Genomic DNA, 17,280 nt, shown 5'->3' on the forward strand with positions numbered 1-17,280 from the left:
ATGCAGTATAATTATAAAGATTTCTCCAGATGATTCTAATAAGCAGTTGGGACTGGGAATCCCTGAGATAGAGTCTAATGAGCCCCAATCCTCCTCAATACCTTTCAAATAATAAAGAAAATATGATCTCCTAGGTTCAGAAATAATAATCTTCCCTTGTGTTCTCCATATCCATACCTTTCCAGTTTCTCAAAGGAAACAAGACTCAGATTCAGTTGGACTTTGCAAAGTTTATGGGAAGCTGTAAGCACCATAATTTTCAAAATAGCTATTATGTTTTCTCAGAACACAGAGTTTTAAGGTTGGTAGTCTCTCTCTCAAATCTCAGCCGGTGTGAAAGGGAAATGGGAGAAAAGAGGTTATTTATTGGGGTATACATTTGCTTCCTACTTCTGCGATGTTGTGGACAAGATAAAAAGGCAAGAGGAAGAGGAAGATGTTCTTGGTGCAGTGTTGGGGGAAAGGTGTTTAACTCTGTCCATTCACAGAGAGAATGTTTCAGCACTGTCTTCTTTGTCCAGAGCTTCCATTAAGGAGAATATAGAGCTGATTCGTCTTAAGAAGCTTCTACATGAAAGGAATACTTCGTTGGTAGCAACAAAAGCACAATTAACAGAAGTTCAAGAGGTGAGCTTCCAGGGCAAGTTAGCGTGGGATGGTCTGTGGTACCTTAAATCATAGAACCCTGGGATCCTTGGCTGTTTGAGAAGCCCTGTGTCCAATCGGGCATCCAGGTCCAACTGAAACTGTCTGTCGCCAGGTTGGGGGGAAAAGAGCCAGTTAGAATTATTTTCTCCATTATACACATGGAAGACCACAACTGAGAGAAAGTAAATTACTCATCTCAAAACTTATAGGGGATATTCAAATCCACACCTTGCAATTCGGAGTCTATTCTCTTTCCAATATTCACATTATCTCTCTATTAGGAAGAAAGCTCAAGCCCTGCCTTCTAAGGTAGAATTAAGTGGGGTTAACTTGTGCTCAGGGTTAAGTTCCCAGCCAGCAGCCACAATGATAATGTAATTAAGTTGGGAAGCCAAGAGCAGTCACAGGGGAAGGGAAGGAGACTAGTCTTTACTAAGCACTCTGTATGTGCTAGACTCAGTCCCGGAGTTTAAGCCTGAGAACAACCCTCAATGTAAGAACATTTAATGGATGGGGGAACTGAGCCTCAAAAAAGTTAAGTAACTTGCTCAAGTCATAAAAATAGTAAGGGGCAGAGCAGACTTTGAGTCTGGGTTTATCTGACACCAAGGCTCATGGTCTTTTCTCATTACCACACAATAGAAACTCATATCTGAATGGTGGAAATAGGGCATCAAGGGTGCAAGTGATAGATTAGCACCATTCTTTTACTGGATAAATATTTATTGAGTGTCAGGAACTGTGCAAAGCATTTGACACAAAGATTACAATGTAAGACAGTTCATGCCTTCAGGGAACTTACCAGAGAGAGAGAGAACAAGATGTAAACAAGTACAGCTATCTGCATACAGGGTATTGGGGACACAACAGAAAGTAGTCAGATCTACCAGAGAATGGGGTATGGGATCCAAAAAAGATTCATAACAGAGTATATTATTGAGCCAAATAATGGGATACTGAAAGATTAGCAGGTGCTAGTGAGTATGCAAGAGAGGGAAGGGTTTTCTAGAGGAGGAGAGGTGTAGGCCAAGGCATGGAGGTGAGAAACATCAGGGTCCAAATCATGGAGGCCTTATCAGGATTTTAGACTTAATCCCATTGACAGTGGAGCTGCAGAAAGGCTTTAAATAAGTTGATAACATGATCAATTTTCCCCAAAGAGATCACCTTGCTTTTGTTTTTAATGTTTGAACTTTTTTTGAAATACATTTTAATAAAGAAATAATACCTTAAAAACTATTATAAAGCAATAATTCTTAATTCTGGGTAGTAGAATTATAGGTGACTGATATGTTCTAGTATTTTTCTGAAATTTTCAACTTATCAAAAATTTCAAAACTACAAGGAAGGATCATCTAGCAGTGGAGTGAATGATATAGGTTGGCTGGTATAAGTAAAGTGATCAGGTATGAAATGAGTTCAGTGGTACAAAGGAGATAGGATGAGGGTTCCCACCAAGACAGTGAGAGAGGCCCACGGAGAGAGGCCCACGGAGAATTGGCAACTTGCAGGAAATAGAAGAATGACGTCATCACCAAAAGGGAGTGGTTGGGGGAAAAGGGGAAATAAAGATGACCCCTGGGTATCTAGTGTGGGCAAGAAGATGGTGGTGGTATCATTCATCTAGGTTGGGTTCAGTTAGCACTGCCCTGGGTACTTCTGTTCTGATGGGGACAAAGGGATCTTTACAAGGTCAACCCCCCAACCTGTATTTTGGAGAGACCTATACATCTGCTTGTAGTCTTTTGATTTGGTTAATTTTGGTAGCACCTACAGAATATGGAAATATGAGATGGACGATAATTTAAAATCGTATGGGTAAATAGCAGTATTTGTAGGATTACATTTTTTTTCTATAACTCCATCTATTCCTCCATCACATTGAAGGAAAAAAGGAAGAAAGCCATTCTAAATACTTACCCATGTTAGTGGGAGGGGTGGAGATGGCCTAAAATGGTGAGTAATCTCCCACACTTTTTTAAAATGTAGGTTTTACAATTTGTTTTTCTCTAGCAGTTTACCTTTCTAGTCATCCTTTCTTATACATGTAGTAAAAAAAAAATTGCATTCTCTTAATCCCTTAGCAGCAAAATATGGTGGTCAGTAGCTCAGACTCTGGAGTTAGACGAGATGATGTAAAGTTCTGCTTCGGCCTCTTGATAGCTATATGACGCTGAGCAAGTGACTTAGCTTCGGAGCTTTGGGTTTCTCATTTTTAAGGTTTAGGTAATAATGTCTACTTCTCAGATACGCTGTGAGAATTAAATGAGATACAATATATGTGAAACAATTGTAATGATCATAAGATAATAGATCATGAAACACATAGTAACTGCTCAACCAACAATAGCTGTTGTAGTTAGTTTGGTTATTGTTTTTTCTGTTTCTGAAACTGGGAAGAGAGTTTTCTGAAATATGCTGAGTAAGAGCACCTACTTTGAAAATAAATGTTTTTCTCAGATAATGTACCAAATGCAATACAATTGTGAATAAATGACCCTTCCTTAAAGAAATTGTATCATCTGTTATATTCACAGACTTCCTGGCAAGCTAAGGCAGGGGAAAAGTAGCAGCAATTAGTTTTAAAAAAAAGTACACAAACTGACTTGATTTGTGAGAATTTTTAAATATCTCTTAGGGGCACCTGGGTGGCTCAGTCAGTTGAGCATCTGACTTCGGCTCAGGTCATGATCTCATGGTTTGTGGATTCAGGCCCTGCATCAGGCTCTGTGCTGACATCTCAAAGCCTGGAGCCTGCTTCAGATTCTGCGTCTCCCTCTCTCTCTCTGTCTCTCCCCCACTCACTCTCTGTCTCCTCTCTCTCAAAAAAAATAAAACAATAAAAATATTCTCATATCTCTTAAACTAACCACTTAAACGTTTGTAGTACAGAGATAAATATGAAAACAAACATCAAGCTGATATGTGAGTAGAATAATATGTATTTCTTTCTTTCAGGCATATGAAGCTCTGCTCCAGAAGGTACTAAATAGATTCTTTGAATCTCTGTTTCTTAGTAGTAAAAGTAATAAAACCCAAAGAAATTTGTATTAATCTTCAAGTAATATGACACCAGAATTTAGCCAAGTAAATTAAAGTTATTATGACATATAATTTCTTTTTTTTTAATGTTTATTTATTTGGGTAGGGGGGCAGAGAGAGAATCTCACCCAGACTCTGAACTGTCAGCACAGAGCCCTATGTGGGACTTGAACTCACAAACTGTGAGATCATGACCTGAGCCGAAGTCAAGAGTCAGACGCTTAATTGACTGAGCCACCCAAGCACCCCTATGACATATCATTTATATTAAGACAAATGTACTATTACTATTGTCAGAAGATATTTATTGTGCCATTTTCATAAAACTGAAATACAAGATCTGAAATATTTAGAATAGTATTTTTCAGCCTATTGCTAAAGAGAATTATATAGCATCTGTTCAGAAATTCCTAAGAGTATTCCTCTAGCATGTATAAGGTGATGAAATATAGCAAACTTGTTGCATATCTTCTCTGAGTTCTTAAATGTTCAACCCCATTCATTCCTGTGAAAGGAGTAGAGATCAAGCTGGGTGAATGTCCATGATTAAGCGTAACTAAGACAGGGGTGCCTGGTGGCTCAGTCAGTTAAGCATCCAACTCTTTTTTTTTTTAATTTTTTTAACGTTTATTAATTTTTGACACAGAGAGAGAGAGAGAGAGAGAGAGAGAGAGAGAGAGAGACAGAACATGAGTGGGGGAGGGGCAGAGAGAGGGAGACACAGAATCTGAAGCAGGCTCTAGGCTCTGAGCTGTCAGCACAGAGCCCGACGCAGGGCTTGAACTCACGGACCGTGAGATCATGACCTGAGCTGAAGTTGGGCGCTCAACCGACTGAGCCACCTAGGCGCCCCAAAAGTGTCCAACTCTTGATTTAGGCTCAGATCCAAATCCAAAATCCCAAAGCCTCCTTGGGACTCTGTCTCCCTCTTCCTCTGCTCCTTTCCCGCTTGCTATCTCTCCCTCAAAATAAATGAAAATAAACTTAAAAAGATACAGGTTCTCTAGTATTAAAAAAAAAAGAGAGAGAGAGAGTTACTAAGGCAGAGTTCCCAGCATGAACGCCCACAGCTGTTCGTTACCAGAAATGTCCACCAGAAAAATGCACGCTTAACTTCTAGAGTTAACATTGCTTGCTAGGTGCAAAGGGAAGAGTATATCACCATAAGAAGCATTCAAATAAATTGGAAATTGATATTTAAAGCCTGATAGGAACTTTTAAAGAAACATCTCTCCTAAGCTAAAATGGAATCATGTACCCAGAGGAAAAGAACACATTCTCTTCATTTTCTTATCCCTTAAGGTGTAAAGTTAGGTTATTGATTTGTGCTATTTACAGTTGTAAATTTCCCTCTGAGCACTGCTTCATGAATCTCATAAGTTAGGCATGTTGTACTTTTCCCCCGCTTATCTCAATGCATTTTCTAATGTCAGTACTTTATTTAATTTCTACATTTTGGTGAATTTTCCAGTTTTCCTTCTGTTGTTGAGATCTAGCTTAAATGTATTATTATTGGAGAATGTACATTGTATAAATTCAGTCTTTAAAACATTTATTTTGGGGGCATGTGGGTTGTTTAGTTGGTTGGGCGTCTGGCTCTTGATTTTGACTCAGGTCATGATTTCACAGTTGGTGAGATTGAGCCCCACATCAGACTCTGTGCTGACAGCACAGAGCCTACTTGGGATTCTCTCTCTCCCCATCTCTGTGCCCCTCCCCTGCTCACACACTCTCTCTTTCAAAATAAATAAATAAACATTAAAAAAAAAAAGAAGCATTCAAATAGCTTAGAAAGTAAATGCAGCTGTGAAAGGTGGCACTTCACTTAGAACCAGGGTATAATTTGAACCTTGGGAAAATTAATGCTCCAATTAAGAATTATAGGTTCCTGGAGTGGAAAATCTTCACTAACAGGGAAATGATACTTCCTGAGAAATACTAGGGTGAAAAAAAAGGTCAATTTACAGTGCAAAGGGACCATGCTATTAACCAAAATCATTCTTCTTGACATCCACTGGGGAATGCTAGGGTTGCTGGTATCTCGAGACCATTTCTGCTGAGTGATATGACCATTCCCAAAGCAACTTTCCTGTTGCCCCAGAATCAGGGAATCCTGAGTGCAGCCCATGATGCCCTTCTCAAGCAAGTGAATGAGCTCAGGGCAGAACTGAAGGAGGAGAGCAAGAAGGCTGTGAGTCTGAAGAGCCAACTGGAAGATGTGTCCATCCTGCAGATAACACTGAAGGAGGTAAATAACAATAGTAATTGAAAGATAGCATCAATTGTAAGTTACATTTCAATTTCAGAGATGTTAAAAGTACTTCTTAGCAACAATATGGCTGTTTATTTTTTTCAAATGAGTAAGATGAGGCTCCAAGTGATTAAATAATTTGCTCAAGATTACACCATTAGGGGGGAAACTTGGATTTATACTTGTGTCCTCTGAAGTTTTTGCTGTATTATAATGTTCCGCTATTTCCTTAACAGTAGAAATCCAGACACTGTGAAAATCTGCTTCAGAGAATCCTCATTATTTCCAATAAAAGTTTTTATCACACTTTAAATTGGTTTGAGTCTTTCTAGTTGAATGGCTCCTCATAGACATGTGAGATGATCATAGAAAGCCTCCTATCCAAGCCCCACTCTGCCACAGAAGAGGAAAGACCTGTGTAAGGAAATCGATGTTTGGATTTTATCTCAGGCACTTTTCTGTCATTCTTAGTTTCAGGAGAGAGTTGAAGATTTGGAAAAAGAACGAAAATTGCTGAATGACAATTATGACAAACTCTTAGAAAAGTAAGTACCAAGTTTGGATCCCAGAGCACTGTTTGCTATAAAACACAGTTATAGAAAAGGGTCCTCACATTCTAAAAACACTACCCAGTATTGATAAGGATATGGGGAAGCTTACACTCAATACTCTTAGTGAGAATATAAATCAGCACAGTCTTTTTGGAAGGAAATTTGATGCTATCTATCAAACTGTTAAACATGCATATATATGTATTTACAAAGATAATGTATAATAAGAATTTTAATTACTGCATTGTTGGTAATAGTAAAAAAAAAAAAGTGGAAACATCCAAATTTCCTTTGATAGGGATTGGTTAAATAAATCATGTTGTATCCCCACAATAAAATACTACGAAGCTGTTAAAAATGAAGTAGACCTATATGCCTAAAACATATTGTTAAAAGTCAAGTTGCAAAAGACTATGTTAACTCTGACTTAATTTAGTGTGTGAGTGTGTGTGTGTGTGTGTGTGTGTGTATGTGTGTGTGTGAATCTGTAGTCCTCTAATGAGATGAAAGGATTAGAGTAGGGCAAAGAGGAACCTTCACTTTTAATCTATATACTTCAGTATCATCTTGATTTTCCACAACAAGCATATATTCATTTATTAATTTTGAAATTTAAAATACCTGGAAGTTAAAAAAAAAAAGTTAAATGTGCCTTCTGACTCAGTGTAAGGTAGCCGAAGGTAGATTGGGGAGGTAGTATGGGAGCATCCTGGGAACATCTGATGCTCTTCAACTCAGTGAGCCAAAGTAGTGAAACAAATGGCAAACATTACTACTGACCTCTTCCCTTCATCACTCAGAACATTATCTTCTTGGATCATCATGTAACCTATGGATAGGAAGGGCCAAGAACTCTTAATACTAGCCTAAGCAAGTTGTTTTTAGACCACATTTATTGCAATGATAAATAGAAAAAACACATATGCAAAAATAATAGCTTGGGGGAGCCTCAGTTATGCATCTGACTGACTCTTGGTTTCAGCTCAGGTCATGATCTCTCAGTCTGTGTGTTGAAACACCACATTGGGCTCCATGCTGACAGTGCAGAGTCTGCTTAAGATTCTCTTTCCTTCTCTGTCTCTGCCGCTCCTCCACACATGTACACAACTCTCTTTCAAAATAGATAAACTTAAAAAAATAAAGAAGTAATAACTTGATTATCAATATCTCTTCAATCAAAGACTGACCATGTGTGTTTTACACTCAGAATGGGTCTGCCCTGGCAGCTAGATACAGGGGTGTGCAGGGTACAGTCATCGGGAAGTTTAATTCCTGCCCTTCAGTATAGTAATTTATAATCTAGTTCAAAGACCAGTATTTTCTAGACCAGCCATTGGTGAAGATAGAGGAATGGAGTAAGGAAAAGAGGAGACTCTGGTCCTCATTTTTAAAAAAAGTTTAAGTAATCTCTGCACTCAATGTGGGGTTCAGACTCATAACCCTGCAACCAAGAGTCCCATGCTCTTCCAGCTGAGCCAGCCACGCGCTCCTGTTCCTCATTTTTAATTGAGCAGGCCTGAGAATGTCTTAGTACACAGTTTTGCACCTAAAGAAAGCCATCATGCTGGAGAAGTTCCTTGGGAAATAGATGTGACTTGGGTTCTTTGCTCAGTGGGGTATCCAAGACCTAAACAGAAGTGATACTAAGGAACTCCTCAGTAGGGCCCAAAAGTTCCAAGGCAGTTGGTAAATGACAGTTACAGAGAAACCAGGGACAGAAAAAAACATGTAGGGGAATGAATGATGTGCTAGGTCCAGGAGATGCTGAAACTGTGTATTAAAGACGTCACATCACACACCTTTGAGTATTTATCTGACAACTCTCCCCTCGCTTCTTCCCATTTTCAGCATGCTGGACAGCAGTAATCAGCCTCACTGGAGCAACGAGCTTGTGGGAGAACAGCTACAGCAGAAAGTCTCTCAGTTGCAGGATCAGCTGGATGCTGAGCTGGAGGAGAAGAGAAGAGTCTTACTTCAGCTGTCCAGAGAGAAAGGTAGGTCAGGCTGTGAAGACCTTTCTCAAATGAGGCATCCTCTATGTCTGGTGTGGGAGAAGGGAGCTTGGGCCAGCATTTCTAGTATCCCGTCACCCGATCGTATTTTTGTGTGGGTCAGGAATAACTAGAATACGAACACGGGCACTCAGATCAGATTCACAACCAAGAAAGCATGACATCTGCCTCACATGCATATATTTTTGGTTGTAATGTGTTTTTATTTGGGAGGATGAAAACTCTTAAATTTTTTTTTTAAATCTTTATTTTTGAGAGAGAGAGAGAGAGAGAGAGAGAGAGAGAGAGAGAGAGAGAGACAGAGTGCAAGTGGGGGAAGAACAGAAAGAGAGGGAGATGCAGAATCCAAAGCAGGCTCCAGGCTCCGAGCTGTCAGCACAGAGCTTGACACAGGGCTCGAACTCACAAACCGCAAGAGTATGACCTGAGCTGAAGTCAGATGCTCAGCCGACTGAGCCACCCAGGTGCCGCAAAAACTCTTAAATTTATCACGTTTTTAAACATTCACTTTATTGAAAGTATTGAAAATGAATTTCTCTGCCTTTTATTCTTATCAGTCATTTTAGAGGTGATTGGAGCTTTGTTTTTATTTTGTTTAGTACCTAATAGCTCAAATTGAGAAGCAAATTACTGCTCTTGGTTACCACTGCCATTTCCCCCTGTCTTAACTCTGAAGTCATGGTAGATAGTTACTGGGAAGATTTTTAAATACTGTCAAGGAGACCTTTGTCTCACTTCTTTTTGCTAGGCTGGACCTTGACGTTTAGTTGTATTAAATTGTATTTCATCAGATTCTAGTACATTCCCTTAAGAGAGTGAAGGAAAAAAAATACGACATCAAGAAAGATAGAGACAGGAATCATAAAAAGATAAAGCTCAGGTCATGCTAAGGACCTTGTAGTTTGTACAAAGTACAAATAAAATCTTGTAAAGACTTTGTGGTAATCTAATAATCTTTCCCCTCTAATGCATGATAATGAAATGATCACAGTAAACACAGATCACTTCCCTTCCCTAAAACACCCACGTCCACCCACCCAAACAAACACACACAGAAATGCCCAAATGCCCATTCTCCCTCCCTCCACATCAGGGTGGGGGTAGAAGTGGAGGTGGGTGCCCCAGGGAGCCCATAGCAGAGAAGTCAGAATGGAGTTGAGGAGGAGTTGGAGAGATACTGGTTTGGCTGGTGCTATCAAAAAGTTTGCACTGGAGGGGTGCCTGGCAGGCTCAGTGGGTAGAGCATGTGACTCTTTTTTTTCTTCCTTTTAAGTTTCTTTATTTATTTTTAGAGAGAGGAGCAGAGAGAGAGAGAGGGAGAGAGAGAATCCCAAGCAGGCACTGCACCATCAGCATGGAGCCTAATGCAGGGCTCCAACTCAGGAGGTGTGAGATCATGAGCTGAGCCAAAATCAAGAGTCAGACACTTAACTGACTGAGCCACCCAGGCGCCCCAGCATGCAACTCTTAATCTTATAGTTGTGAGTTCAAGACCCACATTGGGTGTGGAGCTTACTTAAAAAAAAAAAAAAAAAAAAAAGGGAAGTTTGCTCTCTTTTAAGACAGTCAAGTGGCTCTGTTTGCTGCTGCTGTTGCTGCTGCTGGTGGTTGCTACAGTTCTGCAGGTGTTTTTAGTTTTGTTTTTAGAGTCCCGGGTGTCAGCTCAGTTTACTGGGCCAATAAGCCAGAACCCTTTTGTAGAAATAAGAGAGAGTTGCTCCTCTAAGGGTAAATTTATAAAATGAATTAAACATTAGTGGGAAAATTTAATTAGAGCTTGGTCCAACTTTAACCATGATTACCGATAACCACCAGGTTTCACCTTTCTGGATGATTTTTTTCTCCCCCAGATCAAAACAAGAATCTGTGTCTTAAAGTCACCCATCTGCTTCAGAAGCATAAGCAGGATGAAGAGATCCTCCAAAGTCAAGACCTAATTTCCCAGTCTCCTGACAGGCAGTCTGAACCAGCCACTCACCCAGCTCTATTGCAAGAGACCACTCAGGTAGAGGTAAGAGATGTTCAATCAAGCAAGTTCCCTGGACAGATGGATGGCTGGCATATATCCCTAGAAGAGATCAGAAAAGTAGCTGAAAAATTGTGTCCTGATTGAGGATAGTATTGAGAAGGATGTGAGAAGGCTGAGAGCACAGAGAGCTTCATGAGCTCTGCACATTTTCTCCACCCTTTACAGCTTATAACATCTAGAATGCTTTTTCCGATGAGGACTTGAAATGATCTGCTGAAGAGCAAACAGCCATCAGAGGTTGTGTAACTTATTGCTGCTACCAAGCATGCGGAAGTAGAGGAGAAAGCCCATTTGAAGTGACATAAGTCCTCTTTTACTTTTGGGAGTAGATTCCGCTGCTGGTATTTTGCTATTACCAACAACTGCTTTAATGAGAATCATTTCTGTGCCCATCATATTTATACTCCCTTTTACCAATGCTTTTCTCATGATAGCCATGTGAACCAGAAAACCAAGAAGAAAAGAAACTGTCCCAGCTGTTGAGTGAGTTGCAAGTGTCGCACGCAGAGACCACACTGGAACTAGAAAAGACCAGAGACATGCTTATTCTCCAGCGCAAAATCAACGTGTGTTATCAGGTGCAAGAAAAGGTGGTACAGGAAGGGGCTAGATAAATGGGCACGTGAGGACCACACTGGGCATGAAGCGGGGCCCAAGTTTCCAGAACTGTTGCAAGGGAATATGCTGCTCTGTGCAACACAGAGTGTGCTGTCCTTTGATGTACTTGAGGGCTCACACCAGCGCCATGGCACCTTGGCAATAGAAACCGGTGAAGGGGCCAGCTAATGAAAATGGTAGGTATGAAGCTTCTGGGGTGAAATTTTCCCAGCATCATGAAGCTATTATCCTATGGCACTGTTAGCACAACTGGTCCTAAAGGGGTCTGTGATGAACCCAACTTTTTCTTGTGGTTCAGTCTGCCCCGTATAGGAGATAGTGGAGTCTCCTTTACCCAGCAAGTGCCACCTTTTTATCTGGGCTCTTTGGTGCTGGGTCACTGAGATAGAAAAGTTCAGACATTTTGTTTCTTTGTTTCAGGAGGAACTGGAGGCAATGATGACAAAAGCCGATAATGAAAATAAAGATCATGAGGAAAAGCTGGAGAGGTTGAATCAACTGCTAGACCTCAAGAACGATCGTATCAATCAGCTGGAAGGTATTTTGAGAAGCCATGGCCTTCCAATATCCGGCAAGTCTTAGTCCTTTGTTCTTGTCTTGGACCTGTCACATAGCTAATGCCTGTGCTCCCTCTGTGCACCTGCCTGGAAGGCTGCCTCTTGTGTCTTGGAATGTAGTGCATGCCACCTCTCCTGTTCTTTATCCCATCATCTTTGGTGTTTTAATACATGGTTAGCAGCTTCTTTTCCTCCATCATGTCAGTGCCTTCCTCTGATTTCTCTGAAGAGTTTCAGTGGGGCCCAGCAATTGCTGAATCTGTTTTGAGAATTAAGAGCACATCACTGTTGGCCCTCACGGTGGCATAACACACTTCCTCTCTCAAGAGTGTTTCCACAACCCAGGCCTATCCAGAGCTTTATCACTCATCTTGCATCATCCTTTTCTGTGATTTCTCTCCAAAAGTCTGTAAATTCTTTGTTGCAGTTTGAGGATGTCGACATGACAGGGCAGCTGGCTGGACACTTGGGCAAATTTCGTAGTGTGATACTTCCTATATTTAGTACAGTCACTGCTCACCAGGAGCTGGCTTCAGCCTCACATATCAAGAATATTGGCTTTGTTATTATACTCCATTTTGAGAGACCTGATTCACACTAACCAAATTCACCAACGATTGATATTTAAACCAGATCGTTCATTTATTATTTTATGACAGAGTCTATTTCATTGCTGCCATGAGAATATTTGGAACTACTGTTCAGGGAAGCCCTCTCTCTGGAAATCAGTAAGCACGTTACTTAATGAGCATGGAACTAGAGTAAAGGGAGGTAGGTCACGCTGGGGCATGATTTATCCAGGCCAGGTGAGTCTGTTAAAAAGTCACTGCCATATAACAAAGGAAATCCTCCCCTTGGGTTGAAATCCTCATGTCTTTCAGATTCAGGATCTTTCTCCTGGGACAGTTCAGGATAAATACTCTTATCTACTTCTAAAGATTCATTTGCTTTAACTTACAGTTTTTTCATTACTGATAAGATCAAAGAGTTTTTCATATGTTTAGCAGTTATTCGTATTGTTTCTTCTGAGAATTGCCTGTTTCTGTCCTTTACCTGTTTCTTAATAGTATTTTATTCATTTGTAGAATTTCTTTATATGCTAAAGTTATTAACCCTGGGTCATGTAATACAAAACTTTAAATATATTTTATTTTAGTTGTGTTAATCTTATCAATTAAGAAACTATTAGTCTAATTTTTGTATTCCATTTATTTTGGGCAGGAAGACATTCTGATGTGTTCAAAATATTTTTATTCTACTACTTTAACTCTTAATATAGGACTTTCACCATTGATACCCTGTGACGATTCAAATACTCCCCAGTTTGAAGCAGATTGTGTATCAAATTTTCTGATTGGTTGGACATAGGAGGTAATGCACAGAATTGGTAGACTGTCTTACATATCTTTTGATCCTGTTGACAGTAGTTCAACCTCTTTCCAGTAAGTTTCCTCTGCAACTTTTTACTGTATTACTCTTTGACTTTAAGTGGATTTTTTTTTGCCTTCTTATTATGAAAACAAACTTTTAACAGAATGAAAATTCCTGTGACTGATCTGGCTGGAGAATGGGAATACTTTCTTGGTGGAACCCAATGTAATGTAATAGGCACTATGACTATAATTCGGTATTCTCTTGATGGCCCGTATCCCAAATTTTTGGAAATACTCATATTTTGTGTTTCAAGTACTTCTCTGTTGGAATTACCAATTAACTCAGAGGACCTTTCTGTAAGATAAAACAATGATATCTGCAGATGAAATTGTGCCTCCAGTGTTTTCCTGAGCTTAGCATTTACTCTCCAGTCATTCGTTCTGTACCTTATCTCCAAAGCAGGCCTTGGGTTATTTAGCCGTCAGAATTCAAAGCTCCTACTTATCATTCTATTTCTTTTCCTTTTGAATCACATGGTGTCTTGAAATAATCACAACTTGGAATTTCATCATGGTGTTTATTCTCCTTCCATCCAACTTATTTTACCCTGAGGAGGAGCTCTCTATGCTTTAATGGATAGGCAGTTTTCTTTTCCCTCTAGAACAGCTCAAAGATGTGGCTTACGGCACCCGACAGTTGTCGTTATGTCTGCAAACACTGCCAGCCCATGGAGATGATGATGAAGCAGACATTTCTCTGCTGCATCAGAGTGAGAATCTTTTTGAACTGCACATCCACCAAGCCTTTCTGAAGTCTGCTGCCCTGGATCAGGCTGGAGACACTCAACCTACCACTTTCTGTACTTATTCCTTCTATGATTTTGAAACCCACTGTACCCCACTAGCTGTGGGGCCACAGCCCCTCTATGACTTCACCTCCCAGTATGTGGTAGAAACAGATTCCCTTTTTTTGAACTACCTTCATGGGGCTTCAGTCCGGCTTGATCTACACCAGGCTGTAGCCAGTGAGCACCACACGCTTGCAGCTGGATGGATTTACTTTGAGAGGGTGCTGGAGACTGTGGAGAGGGTCCATGGCTGTACCATACTTACTGGTAAGTGCTGTCGGCTTCCCACAGCTCCCAGGACTAATGCAGAGTTTCCCAAAGCCTATAGTTGCTCTTTTGGTCATTTCCCATTTTCTTCCTCTGCCTTGTTCTTAATCCTCACCACACCATCTGTGTCTTCCATGCGTTTCATACTTTCTGCTACCCAGGAGCTGGTGGAGAAGACTTCGGGGTGCTAGAATACTGGATGAGGCTGCGCTTCCCCATAGGATCCAGCCTACAGGCATGCAATAAGCGAAAGAAAGCTCAGGCCTACCTGTCAGCCAATGTGCTTGGTGCCTTGGAGGCCCAGGAAGATAAGGTGAGAAAAAAGGATGTGCCCATGTATCTCAGAGGAGCCTCAGCCAAGCAGTTCAGGAGAACAGCTCAGTCTTCCGCTCTCAATAAGTATTTGTTGAATGTGAATGAAGGAGAAAAACTATGATGCCACAACTAATCCACAACTCTTGTGGCTGTGATGCCACAACTCTTCCCTTGGCCAAGCTTGGGTTTGAAATAAAATCATACCCTCAGAGCTAGCTGCCTCTCCCTGCTGTGAACAAAATAGCTTCTCTGTTCCTTTCTCTAAGATAAGGCTTGAGTGCCAGCACCTCTTTCAAATAACTATCTTCCAGAGCCACTTTACAGGCAGGTGAATGTCATTAGGTTTCTCTGGGACCCAGTCAGGATTCTACAGCAGTTTAGGTCATAGCTCTTCCTCATCAAGGGTGCTGGGCTTCACCCACAACAACTCTCTCAGGCCACCCTTTTCCTTCATCCAAGACCAACATCTTTCCAGTCCAGATTGGAGACCTGGAAGCATCAGAATGAGCTGCGGGTGGAAATCATCAGATGCTATGGCCTCCGGAGTCGGCGGCTGGGAACCCAGCCCAGTCCATACGTCATGTACCGCTTCTTCACCTTCTCTGACCACGACACTGCCATCATTCCAGCCAGTAACAATCCGCACTTTAGAGACCAGGCTCGGTTCCCAGTGCTTGTGACCTCTGACCTGGATAAATATCTGAGGCGGGAGGCCCTGTCTGTCTACGTTTTTGATGATGAAGATGCAGAGCCTGGCTTGTACCTTGGCCAAGTCCAAGTGCCCTTGCTTCCTCTCGCACAAAACAAATCCATTAAAGGTGGGAGTTCAAGTCTATCGCATCTTTATGCTCTCTGCCCAGTGTTGTCTTCCTGTCCTACTTTTCTTTGATTACTTGCTTGGAACAGTCTCTCTTTAAAAACCTGCTGAGGTGCGCCTGGGTGGCTCAGTCCATTGAGAGACTACACTTCGGCTCAGGTCATGATCTCATGGTTTGTGAGTTCGAGCCCCGCGTCGAGCTCTGTGCTGACAGCTCAGAGCCTGGAGCCTGCTTCAGATTCTGTGTCTCCCTCTCTCTCTGACCCTCCCCTACTCATGCTCCGTCCTTCTCTGTCTCAGAAATAAATAAACATTAAAAAACTTTTAAAAAAACCTGCTGAGAGGATTTTAGGGTATTGTCAAGAGCAACAGAGCAGAAGACTCAGAGCCCCACTAATCCTATAGAAACATTGCTTCTTCTGCTTCTTTTTAGCAACAAAAACAAGATTCTTAAGTGGGTAGACCCACCAACCTGAAGTCCATGCGTCCGTCTCTAACAAATCTTTTCTGACTCGATCGTGCTTCTCAGGATTTATGTTTACTTAAGGTCTGTTGTCTCTCAGCACATGAGAGTGGATATCAGATTATAAACTGTGTCCTTAATACTGTCTCGTAATTCCCTTGCTTCTTTTAAACACAAGTTAGACTTTCATGCCATGCCATAGAAAAGGTAAATTTCTTGGATCTCTTTCCCCCAATACAGAGCTGAGGTGAACTTAGGAAAGGTCACCTCTCTGGTTGCAGTACTGGGGGGAGGATGAGGCAGGGATGTCTGTGCTCCCATTGTGAAGTAGGGATGGGTACAGCTAGTACCAGCGATGTTTAACAAGCTTCTGGATATTCTAAAAAATGTGTGAGTCCTCCCTCCTTCCAGTACTACAAGAGCTGAAAAAGGAAAGAAAGAAAGAAAGAAAGAAAGAAAGAAAGAAAGAAAGAAAGGAAGGAAGGAAGGAAGAAACGAAAAGCTGATACTTTTGCTTATAATTTATCTTTTGCCAGAGGAAGAGGCAATATGAGCCATCTGTTAAATTAATCAGTGTTACAAATCAGAAGCCTGGCATTTGGAAATAGCGATTTTGCTGAAGTTTTCTTGGCTTTTGTTACTTTAGAAATAGGGACCACTTGAGTGTAGATAATGGTTTCTTTGGTATGCTTAAGGCCTGGCAAGCATTTGGTAATAGTAATAATGTAGTCATGTTTATTGGCTAGGTGACTGAGGACAAGCAAGCTATACCTTTCCATGCGTCTTTTGACTATCCCTTCCTGAAACCTGGAGACTCCCATCTTCCCCTACAAATATTCTAAGTGAATATTAGAAGTAAACATTCTAAGTGAATATTAATATTCACTGCTATTTTATGTTACTTCTGAGTGTATTAGCACCATGCTTAGGTAATGGATGTTAATTCATGACAAGCAAATTATGGTAAAATTCAAAATGGGGAATGGATAAGGTGCTGATAAATACTCACTTGTCTACTTCATACGATCAGATCTTATTAATGTCTGTGTGTGTCCCAGGTGATTTTAACCTCACAGACCCTGCGGGGAACCCCAGTGGATTTGTTGAGATGCAATTGGACTGGAAATCTTTCTACCTACCCCCAGAGAGCTTCCTGAAACCAGAAACTCAGCCTGAGGAGAATACCACGAAGGACAGTTTAGAGATCTCATCTGAAGAGGAAAAGGCTTCCTTTCTCCCCCAGGTAGCAGATCTCCACCAATCCCGTGAAACATATTTGAAGAAGATGGTATTAAAATTGTAGTAAAAGAAATGCCTTCCATGAATGTCAGGTGTTCAGCAAACTTATTCTGCATCCCTCGCAATGTCGTGAGCTGCCTACTGATGGAGAAGGATCCTGGGTTTTGTTACGGGGAGGAAAGAAAGATGGCCTCTCTCAGCTCTGTGGCAGGCTAGCATGAAGTCTAATGCTAGCTCACAAATCCCTTTC

At 41.0% G+C, this 17,280-nt stretch overlaps 1 protein-coding gene across 8 annotated transcripts in view; it reads left to right on the top strand.

Annotated features, from left to right (window-relative positions):
• The window catches only part of RPGRIP1 (RPGR interacting protein 1), a 90,898-nt gene that overhangs the window by 32,923 nt on the left and 40,695 nt on the right, over positions 1–17,280 (top strand). For 3 of the 8 annotated variants that reach the window (XM_045450309.1, XM_045450310.1, XM_045450312.1), the window contains exons 7-18: positions 522–627; positions 3,607–3,630; positions 5,792–5,938; positions 6,413–6,486; positions 8,341–8,486; positions 10,355–10,515; positions 10,968–11,111; positions 11,572–11,689; positions 13,744–14,196; positions 14,358–14,509; positions 14,987–15,329; positions 16,850–17,034. In XM_045450309.1, coding sequence (XP_045306265.1) covers positions 522–627; positions 3,607–3,630; positions 5,792–5,938; positions 6,413–6,486; positions 8,341–8,486; positions 10,355–10,515; positions 10,968–11,111; positions 11,572–11,689; positions 13,744–14,196; positions 14,358–14,509; positions 14,987–15,329; positions 16,850–17,034 — 2,053 coding nt within the window. Of the gene's footprint in view, positions 1–521; positions 628–3,606; positions 3,631–5,791; positions 5,939–6,412; positions 6,487–8,340; positions 8,487–10,354; positions 10,516–10,967; positions 11,112–11,571; positions 11,723–13,743; positions 14,197–14,357; positions 14,510–14,986; positions 15,330–16,849; positions 17,035–17,280 lie in introns of all 8 variants that reach the window. The other 5 variants (XM_045450313.1, XM_045450314.1, XM_045450315.1 and 2 more) reach the window with 5 other exon arrangements.

This window comes from Leopardus geoffroyi, chromosome B3, assembly GCF_018350155.1.
Source record: "Leopardus geoffroyi isolate Oge1 chromosome B3, O.geoffroyi_Oge1_pat1.0, whole genome shotgun sequence".
Classification (NCBI taxonomy): Eukaryota; Metazoa; Chordata; class Mammalia; order Carnivora; family Felidae; genus Leopardus; species Leopardus geoffroyi.